The sequence below is a fragment of the Castanea sativa genome, chromosome 1, assembly GCF_040712315.1.
Source record: "Castanea sativa cultivar Marrone di Chiusa Pesio chromosome 1, ASM4071231v1".
Classification (NCBI taxonomy): Eukaryota; Viridiplantae; Streptophyta; class Magnoliopsida; order Fagales; family Fagaceae; genus Castanea; species Castanea sativa.
Window position 1 is genome coordinate 12,054,861 of NC_134013.1, and position 10,835 is coordinate 12,065,695.

Here is a 10,835-nt window from a genome sequence, read left to right on the forward strand (position 1 = left end):
GTGGTTCAAATTTTGATTCTCGCCCTATCACGAAATCAAAGAGATGGAAAAAAAAAGCTGTAGTTTTATTAATAAGCATCAATGAGTACAAACTGAATATATATACAAGTGTGAACACTCAGTAACTACCTAAACAGAACTAACAGACTTGAAACCAACTTCACACGTGTTAGCTACAGTAATAATAGACTGTCTCACGTGTCAACACTTAAGAGCTTCTATTTAACAATTAAACTACATGCCGTATATACAAAACTCTAATACAAAAACACTATCGTTTTTACTGCTCTGTGCTTATGGCTTTATTCCCTGCTCTTGCTTCTGATCTGATAGCTTCACCTCATCTTTACTCTGATATGCCCTACTTTCCTTTATCGTTGACCTATCAAATATTTGCGGTTTGAATTCATAATTCGATTTCTTTACAAGTGATGAAATTTAAGCTTATTCCATCAACCCAACCCAAGGCATATGACTTGTATACTTGTGAAGAGTTGGGTTTAGTTTCGAATTTCTCAATCCAGTAAGACTAGGTCAATTGAAAAAATCACTTGACCCAATCCAACAATGTGCATTACTGACATTAGATTGAGATTCGTGATATTAAACTGTACCATGGTTATCAAAATTTCGTACCATGGTTATCAAAATTTCGATTTAGAACTTACGATCCTACAATTTAACGATTTCACTTGCCCAAAACGATCCAGATTTTTTTAGGATTGGTAAGATCGTACAATTCCGACAATTCCAAATGACCTTAGTATCTTGTAATCTTCTTTAACTTGACAGAAGGCTCAATTGGACCTAAATGAAAAATAAAATCTCAATAAGCCAAGTTTTTCCACTCTAATGTAGAGAGAGTGTCCATTGGACTCAAATAAAAAAAATCTCAATAAAGTGTCACATTTTGAGATTTTTGGACTATTTAAATGATGCTTACAGATGGATGTAGTGATGTATGGTAATTATACCAATAAATATATAATTTATGTGATTATTTAACATACCAATGTGTATTTTTTGTTTTTTCTTTTCTCAAATAATATAGGATCTTACGATTCACGATTCGATCCTACGATCTGCGATACCAACTACCTCTCACAATCTTAAGTAGGATCCCGATTTTGACAACTTTGCACTGTACAATAATTATTTAAGAATTTTTTTTTTACTAACAAATGTCTTTAGAGTATCTATTAACAAAACATTTTAGGAAACTTTTTATAGAAAAATAAAAAGGCAACTGATTTTTTTGACAAAATTTTCAAATTTTTATAAAATTTTTTCTAAAATGAATAATTAATAGATACCCTGATAACACCCTATAACTGTATTCATCATTTAATTGTTGAGATTGAGAATTAAAAAATTATTTTTATTTCCAAAATTTAGATTATTTTTTTGAGAAATGTTAGCGAATACCCCTTAAAGAGTATTGATTTAATAACTATTTTTAGAAACATTTTATAGAAAAATAATAAAACAATTTAGTTGTGGTCTATTTGGATATTACTTATTTTACTGAAATTGAAAATTTATTGCTAAAAGTAATATAGATAAATGTAAAAGTCAGTTGAAATAGTACAACAGACCCATAAATATTATCAAAAAATTCAGTGGACCATAAATAGTAAAAAAAATAAACTAAATAGTAAAATAATTTTAATTTTTCTTTTGGTCGGAACAAATGGTTGATTGACAACTTTCTCCAAAATTTTTAATAAAAAAAAAAAATTACTTCTCCACCGTACGTTACGGCGTTATTGCATGCTGCAGTAATGCAGGGTATCCAAATCCATTGACATCACCTTGGTGCCCTGCTCAAGCTGTAGTCTCGCGCTGCAAAGCCCTCATAGGCTTTTGGAACCTGAGCTGGAGTATTGAGGCCACTGCACAGAAAAAGCTACATAGAAACCGCAATAATGGTCTGCTTTACTGGATTAAGTAAAGCCCAGAAGCCAGTACCCAATAGGCTTAATAATCTTTTGGGAATCGAGAAACGTCGATGAATGATTGACCAAGACAATTGCAAGTTCGACTTTCAATGTCCAAATGTGTAAGTCTTGCAATGATGACGAGGGTGATGGATTATTCTCGTCTGTCTTTAGGCAAAAACTAGAGTGCAAGGCTGGGAAAGGTCACATCTTTGTGGGGGTCTTTTCTTTCTTGCCATCTATGAGAAATTGGGCCTTTTATTCTCGTGATTTGGAGAATTTTGGGCTATTTGTTGTGAGCATGACTTCCACTTGTCAAATGCAAGGGCAATTCTTAAGGCTTGGGTTGAAAGAGTTTGTGGGTGGGGGAGAGCTACTTGTGTGTGTTATGTGGTACAATTTAAAAAACAAGAAAGAACAATTGTTTCTTCCAAATATGTTCTCCAATCTATTACATGATTAATGTTGCTTGTGGATGAAGATATGATGGTAGAAAAACTTGAAGCCCCCCTCTCTAAATAGAAAACAAAAAATCCATTTACAAGACAAAAAAAATACTTGCTAAAAAAGGATCATTTTAAATATTGTTGTCATATGCATGTTTTTTAATTTATTGTTTGGCTAAAATTCGCTTTTGTCAATGCCAAATTGCAACAAACTGGTATTAAAATTTATACTGCCATATTATTCTTCTTTTTTCCAAAATTATTTCTTTAGCCAAAATAAAATGTTGGTTTCTAAAATTTACACATTCAGCACTTTAATCCTTGATGTTTCAAATAAGAAATTTGAGTCCTAAAGTTTAAATTACGAGCTCTATTTGTCGTTCAATCTAATTCCATTGGTTTTTATGTATATATAACTAATGGATTAATATATTAGAACTCCATTCCCTTTTCTTTGTGTGTTACTCATCATTTAAAAAAAAAAAAAAAACTAACGGATCAATAAGACTAACCTTTTTTTTTAATGATGTAGCAATGTAGCATCTTTTTTCTTTTTTCTTTTTTTACTTTTAAAATTAAATTAAATTAAATTTTAAAAAAATTACCTAATCTAAACCGAATTTGGGCCCAGATTTCACATTCCCCAGATTTCACCCTAGGCAACTACGGTTTGAAATCTCAAATAACCCCAATGAAGAAGTTTTGTGATGTCCACAGATTGAAGCTGAGATACAGACCTGGTCAGCCCTACAAGAAGATATAATAATTAAAAACAACCTGGTTTGCCTATGAGAGCATAGTAACTTTAGGTAAGAAGATCTCTCTTCAATGATCGAGAACTCGAGCTCTTGGAACTGCCATCTAATTGTTGGAACAATACGTTATTCGATAGCCTTGTGTCCTATGCAATGAACTGCTTGTTTATCAGTCAAGCAAAAGAGTTACAGATAGATATTGATCCTGACTTGTCCTATGCAAGAATGAATACCGACGGTGTGCTGTTATTGAAGCTTATGCTAGGCATTACGTATTTACTTCTTACGCTCCTTAAAGATGCCACAGATGAGTACTCAATGGTTGCAAATTCTTTCATGGATTTGCAACTATTGTATGATCGTTCATGGTGGTATATACAAGATGTCTCTGCTAGAAAAAATTTAATGCCAAGTTAATATCACTTGTTACGTTTCTGGTGCAGCCTGAGGCAATGAATATAATTAGCCCTTGTATGAAGGTTCTGCTAGAGATTTCAGACCCTAGTTGCTTAGGGCTCAAATTGAGGGATGTCAAATCCTAGCTCAACTTTGGGTTTGGGTTCAATAAAGCCATTATGTATTACAGATAGACCACTTCATTAAAAATTGGACTTGTATCAACTAAAATCACTCGTTTAAGCCGGTAAACTTTAGGGGCTAACAATATATTTTGGCATATTTCTTTTAAATAAATAAGCACGTTCAAGACTAGTTTATAAAAACAGGAGATAGGGAATTCTGATTAGCATCATTGTGGTTTTTATATCTTTGTTCTCAAAATCGAAAAAAATCCAAACATTGAATCAGCTATCGAACTAGTCACAGCTGACCCGACACTGAATCAGCTATTATTCTAGTAGTAAAAACACAGAGTAGGTCTTGGCAATCTTGAAGCTAGGATTTATTGTTTTTAGTTCTTCAGGTTATATACAAAGTCAGCTTTTGAAGCATATATAAACCTTTACTGTGAATATAAGAACAACACTTCGTTTGAAACAAAGAAAACAAGGATGTTTTCCCCGAGGAATTGCTACCCTGGTCACAAAGCATTACCATCAAGATGAAGTTCTCCATTGCAGCTCAATTTGAATCCGTCCGTTCTTTGAGTCAATGAGATTGTACTTCTCATTAATTCTTTTGTTGCTAACAACATCAGATAGATAAATATCCACATAACCCAGAGTTTCCTGATGGGAAAGGAAAGAACACAAATATAAGAAGAAAAACCTGAACTACAAAAATTGCAATTATGAGTGAACTTTTTCTTCACTAATCATTATTCCAAGGAAAATTCTATTTTTTTTCATTTCGTTTTATTATAATTTTCCACTCAATATTTCTGTGAGCAAATTTCTTGCACTTGTTATAATCAAAATCACTAACATTATAATTTTCTAAAAATAACTAATATTTGCATGGCAAGGAAAATGCAAAAACTCATTTTAGTACTATAAACATCATTATTTCAATTTATGTATTGTACCCCCAAGAAAGCAGACTTTACTTGTCATCTTAAAACTGGTACTAAGATGATGTATAATGGATACAATGTGTACCTTGGGATGCAGGATGCCCATCCTCGAGGAGGCACTAACTACTTCCAAATGAAGCCTGTCATTGGTGGGTGGTTCCTCCAACATAAACTGGAACTCCTCTTCCCATCTAGGATCTCTATTTTTCTTCACATGCTGTGTCAATAACGTGCAGTTGTCAATAGCTATTGGGAGGTATTAAAAAAAAAGACCAAACACATGAAAATGCTAGGAAAGGACTTGGGTAAGGACTAAATATAAAAACAAAGGCATCTAGGCATTTTCAGACTTGGCTGGAGGCAACCCATAGTAAATGAACAGGATGCCATATCTTAAAAGGAAATAACTTCATTGCTTTGAACAGGCTACCAGACAATGAGAGCTCCTGCTACCTAATTAGACCAACATTCCATAGGAATCTTATATGAAGACCGATTGCATGGTCTGATCTTCCCAGATGACATTATAGTGGACTGATATCCACATAAAAAATTTTAAATCGTCCACTGAACAGCATCAACAGATATTTTTTCACATAAAAGTATTCACAAAAATGATTCAGTTTTTTTTTTTTTTTGGGGGGGGGGGGGTTGTGGGGGCGGGGGTGCGTGTGGGGGTTGAGTTTAAGATAGAGCTGCTTCAAGGAGATGGCGATCTATCTATACAAAAACAACCTATGCTTTCTTTTTGGTACTATGCTCAGACAAGCTCAAAAAGTAAGAACATACCACCCCACCTATGTCCAAAAACAATAAAAACAATAAAAAATAGTAATAATCAAACTAATAACAACAATATACCTTGGTTTTTTTCTCCTCCCCCCTGAAAAGTAACCGGACATATGGGTTTGTATGGTGCTTTCCTTCCACATCCTGAGCTTCATGAATGATAACCACAAGCAAACCGCCACTAGCAGGGGTTCCTTCAGGAGCCTTTTCCAGCTCATTTGAATCTTGAACATCAACTGGTATTTCATCATCCTTAAAAGGTTTATACAACACTTCCACAACAATCTGCCCACGAGACTTTTCATTTTGAACATCATTTGGGTCCATGTTTTTTTTAAGATCAAGAGTCATAACTTTAGGCTCCTCCGGTGTAAGCTCTTTCAGTGGAATGACATTCATACCCATCTTGTCGTGGTTTCCAATCTACGTAGAAAGAAGCACAATTTGAACACATTGAAAAATATAAGAAATACAACTAATGGTCATGAGTGGGTAACATGGAGACCTATATAAGTCAACCAAGGGCTGGTTTCCTAGTTTTATACTTTTATTATGCTGATGGTGGTAGTAAGTGAAAACCAGAAGTTGTCAACAAAGATGGGGCCTAGAGAATAATGAATGCACAATTTTCTGCATATCCAAGTAGGGAGCTACTACAGGTGATGGTGACCTTGAATTCCAAGATTTTTTCAAACACAAACCCAAAGAAAAATACCTGTTCCCAATCATAAACCGTTAGCTCTAAGGCTTGAGATTCTGGGTCCTTAACAGCCATATTAAATTCCTCATTCCATTCAGGGTTCAAGTGGTTATGTTTGACGGTTGTTTTCTTCGAAGGAAGCTTGTCCTCAGTGAGCTTGAATTTCACATAAGGATCTGATGACCCCACAAAATCTTTCCTTTTAAGCTTTATGGCCCTTAGGATCTTCACGTGGAGAATCCCGACAGGTCTTATCATGGCTCTGCCAAAATTAAGTAACATTAGCAAGTCCTAACAAAACACTTGACATTATTACTTGAACAAGAGACTTAGTTCAAGGCATGGCACTGTCACTTAAAGATAGGTAGAATAGAATGACAGACTTACTTTGTTGGATCCAATATCGGTATCTCTAGGGCTTTGGGCCATAGATACATTTTTGCAACTTGATCTTTAATAAGCTCCTGGAAGTAAAAGGTGTATTCAGGAATGAAACAGGATAATACCAAAATATAACTAAGTATAGTGGAGCAAACACAATTAGATGTTCCTTGAAAATTCAGTCATTTCATTCTGCTCTTAAATAGTTTTACCTGGACAAACCTATAAAGTCCAGGAATGGCCATAGCATCAGCTCCAAGCAGTTTTAGTCCAAAGTCAACATGTGGCTGAAGAAATCAGACAAAAAATGACCAAAGCAAAAAAATTTTATATATATATATATATATATATATATAATCAGATAATAAAATAAAATTAAAAATAAAAAAGAGTAAAAGGAAAGGGAGACAGACAGAGTGTTTTATAGCTACTTTAATGGTCAGTTTGGATTGAGGGGAATGAGGGGGAGTAGAGTAGAGTTGGTCCGAAATTAGCCTAATTTCCAACCAACTCCCCCTACTTCTCCCTCAATCCAAACTAGGTCTAACTGCATATTGACTCTGGGGATTCTGCCCAAATGAAGAATAAAGAAAATTTGAGTTTTTGAAACAAAGAAAGGAGATATAAAAATTTTCTAAGCCAGAAATCTTCTCATGAAGATTTGAACATAATCAGCACTGAAGTGTAGGCACAGCCAAAGTGAAGCATATGTAGCAACAAAGACAATTTTTCTGCAAAACTATCATTGAGATATTAAAAAATTACCACACACCTTCTCCATGAGAGACACATATACTTTGGCAAAACACGGGAAGGTTGGAACCAAGGGCTTCAGGGTGATACGGGGACAAGCAAACACTTGCAGATCAACAACCTAAAACATTCTCAAGAAATCAGAAATCTATTAGGAAACATGAGTTCAGAAACAATCTTATCGTATGTGTGTGTGGAGACAAAGAGACCATGTAGCAAACTTTGACAAATAATAGTTTCTCTCTCTGCACCAACAGTTGTTCAACCAAATACCTGAACTGTGGCTTTCAACCCAAATGCCTTAACCGCAATAGTGATGTTAGGATTCCCTGCCCACTTGACCAATGGTTCCATTATCAGTTCCTTATCATCAGTGGTATAAACTTTCATTCCTGGCATATAACAGAACCAAGGATGAGAATTCTATCTATAAGCACGTATAATAAGAAGGGGGGTCGGGGTCGGTGGTGGGGGGGGGGTCGGGGGAGAGAAATGGAGAATAAGAAGGTGCACTACAACAAAGACAAGAATAATGATACTAATAACTGGACACGGTACAACCCAGACATATGTTTGTTTAAAGTATCAGACCTATAGGGGGTGGGGGGTAAAGTAACAAAACTCAGAAGTCCAATTAAGAAACACAAGTATACATGAAACTGAGTGGTTTACATGAGAACCTATTATACAGTAGTTCAATACTTTCACATTTCATCTTCCGAAACCCCTTCCCCCCCCCCCCCCATTCCCCAACCCAGTATGATTTTCATTTCTTACCTAACTTGATGAAAAAATAAAATTAAATGTCTGAAAACATACTATAGAATCAAGGAAATGATAGTCCTCAGATTATATTACATATATTGTACAGAATCTGTGTCATTTGCGCATGCGCGTGTATGAGAGAGAGAGAGAGAGAGAGAGAGAGCAGTTCAACCTGAAAAGGTCGGTGGTAGGGAGCCCAAGGTCAGTGTCTCAAATTCAACAGAGTCAATTTTGTATTTTGGAATTTGCTCAGCAATAATAGGCTTTGCTATACTTCTCGCAGTCTTGCATATTGCCTAGAAATGTTGAATCATCAATAGTCAATACAAAAAGGAAAAATTAGCCAAAATGATATATCCAAAGAGGAATAAATTTAAATCATTAGAGGTATGCATACCTTGTCCAGAAAAGGCCACATCTTTTCGATAAATCTGTTAAGCCAATCAACCTTCACCCACAAGAAAAAGGTAATTCAAAGCTGCATATTGCACTTAGCCAGCCAAAATAAAAAACTGAATGAAAAGGGGGTACTAAAGAATAACATACACGATCATAGTCTGGATTTTTAACCCACAGGGGAATCTCTGGAAGCAAACTCTGCAAGCCTTTTGTGTCTAGCTCAACCAAAGGACGAACCACAGGATCCTGAACGTGCACGACAAATGAAAAATTTCCATCAACTTAAGTAGGTTTAATAGGATAACAAATCAAATTCCTCTTCCCTTTTTTTTTTCCCCCTAACTATCGTGTTTAGTGAGTAACATGTCCATCGTGTGAAAAAGAGAGTACAAAATTATTTATACTAAAATTTGTCACAGCAACTAAAATTACAAAGCTAGATCCTCATTAAGATAAACTGAATTTGATACAATATATACCGTGAGAGAATCTAAGGATGTTCAATTTGAATTATACAGTACTCCAAACTATTGTAAAACACGGCACGTCGAAATGTAACATCAATATGCATACACTGCACAGTATTCCCGACCAGATTAAGATTATCCAGTTCCTGAATAGTCAATAGGTACTAATTTGTAAAGCAAGCACACCACTATCTTACAAAAGTAGCCACAGCTTATTCTTGTTCTTTCAAAAAAACTATTGACAAGGTACACAAGCATCCTTAAACAGTTAAACCCACAATCTCACCCTTTATCCTATAATTGTTGGAAAAAGAAGTGCTAAATGACCTAGAGCTCATTGGCACCTCCGCATGTTCTTGTTGTTCATGACTTATTTACTCAGATTTTTTGGGATAAATGACACTATCATGGACCAAAACTATACAAACTTTTCTCAACCAAATCAGCAAAACATTCATTGTAATTCAAACATGGAAATATACAAAGAAGACAATTCAAACAAACAGAACCAATGGAAAGCCAAAAATTGAAATCAAAATAAAAAATTACAAGGTATAACGAGAGAGAGAGAGAGAGACTGACCTTGACATCAGAGGGCTGGAAGTAGATGAACATGTAGTAACCAATCACAACCCCAATTGAAGCTCCCACTCCAAAACCCCAAACACCCAGTATAGTACTAAAAATACCCATCTCAATCCCACTCTCACACCACCCCAAATCTCGCCAATTCACTCTTTCCCAAACTTGAACAGGATACAACAAAAAAGAACCCAGAAAAAGAGTAAAAAGAGACTCTGCTCTGTTTACTTTGCTATATGTATATCACAACACTAAAAACAAAACCCAGATGGCATTAAAAAGAAAACTGAAGAACGACTAAAAATTTCTTTCTTGTACTTTGTTCAAATCACATTGTGGAGTTAGGTGCAAAAAGAGAAGGAAAAAGAAAAAAAACATGTGTGTAGTTGGAAAAAAATTGAAGTGTATCTAGTAAAATCTTATCAGAAACTGCAATAATAATAATGGAGAGAGAGCATTTATTCTTGTGGCCTATCTTTATAGCGTTCAACGACCGTTGGATTCACTCACAACACAACGACTTTGAAAAGGAAATTTTTGCAGCCAAGGCAGAGCATAGCGTGACGGTCGTGTTCTGTCGGTAACGTTTTTAAGTGGCTGAACCGTGGCCCGTGCGTGTGTGACTCGTCAATGTGTCTCATTTATTTTACAGTAGAATAGGGACCGTCTACTGTGCCCACTCCAGGCTCCAGCTAAAGCTGTCCCGTTAGGACTAGGATATAGGAGTAATGTTTCTTTTTTTAATACATAAATTAAAGGAAAATGTTTTAGAAACATTTTCTTAAAAAAAAAAAACAATAAATATTTTTAGTAATTTTTTATATTTTTCTTAAAAGTAATCTCAAAATTTTTCTATTATAGTTTATTAACAATTGTTTTAAAGACATTTGCTAACATGACCCTAAATTAAAAAGTGAAAGTTAGTTTTTTTAATCATATTTTGTTCACTCCATTTATAATGATAATTATTTTTTTTTTGTTACCCGAGATATTAATAAGTTTTTTTTTCTTTCATAAAAAAAATTTATTTTTATTTTATACTTCATACAATTTTTTTGTTGACATTTTGTCTTAGGTGATAGAAGTACTTTCTCAAAAAAAAAAGAAAAAAAGAAAAGAAAGATAGAAGTATGATGCATGAAATATCACCTCTGTATGGACTTCTCTTAACTTTTTATGATATGTGTTTAATCAATACGTGATATTAGTAATTATGAAAAGTTTTGATTAAAAAAAAGTAAGAAGAAGTTATACCTTGTAGCTAAATTGATATCTCCTAATGTACAAAGTTCTTGGAGATCTAGGGGAGAAAGGGTTCGAGCTGCGGAATTAATAGCATATTGTAATTATCTCTAAAAAAAAATCACCGTACACCTTTGGTGCAATGGTT

General features: G+C 34.5%; 1 protein-coding gene across 1 annotated transcript; it reads right to left on the bottom strand.

Moving 5' to 3' along the window:
- Positions 1 to 4,011: 4,011 nt before the first annotated feature.
- LOC142610885 (synaptotagmin-2-like) lies at positions 4,012 to 10,132 on the bottom strand. Its single transcript, XM_075782861.1, has 12 exons — positions 9,446 to 10,132; positions 8,544 to 8,642; positions 8,395 to 8,445; positions 8,170 to 8,293; positions 7,506 to 7,624; positions 7,252 to 7,353; positions 6,692 to 6,766; positions 6,486 to 6,562; positions 6,114 to 6,360; positions 5,471 to 5,821; positions 4,695 to 4,826; positions 4,012 to 4,325 (listed from the first exon to the last, which is right to left on the bottom strand). The coding sequence occupies exons 1-12, from the start codon at positions 9,554 to 9,556 to the stop codon at positions 4,194 to 4,196; spliced, it is 1,620 nt and encodes a 539-aa protein (XP_075638976.1). The 5' UTR covers positions 9,557 to 10,132; the 3' UTR covers positions 4,012 to 4,193.
- Between the last annotated feature and the right edge of the window lie 703 nt (positions 10,133 to 10,835).

Bases quoted from the DNA above. Each gene is read 5' to 3' on its own strand.
- LOC142610885 (XM_075782861.1), bottom strand. From the start codon at position 9,556: ATGGGTATTTTTAGTACTATACTGGGTGTTTGGGGTTTTGGAGTGGGA. The intron at 8,294-8,394 runs GTATGCATACCT...CAACATTTCTAG, and splicing joins TGTGGCCTTTTCTGGACAAG to GCAATATGCAAGACTGCGAG. The intron at 7,625-8,169 runs GTTGAACTGCTC...GTTATATGCCAG, and splicing joins CCTACCACCGACCTTTTCAG to GAATGAAAGTTTATACCACT.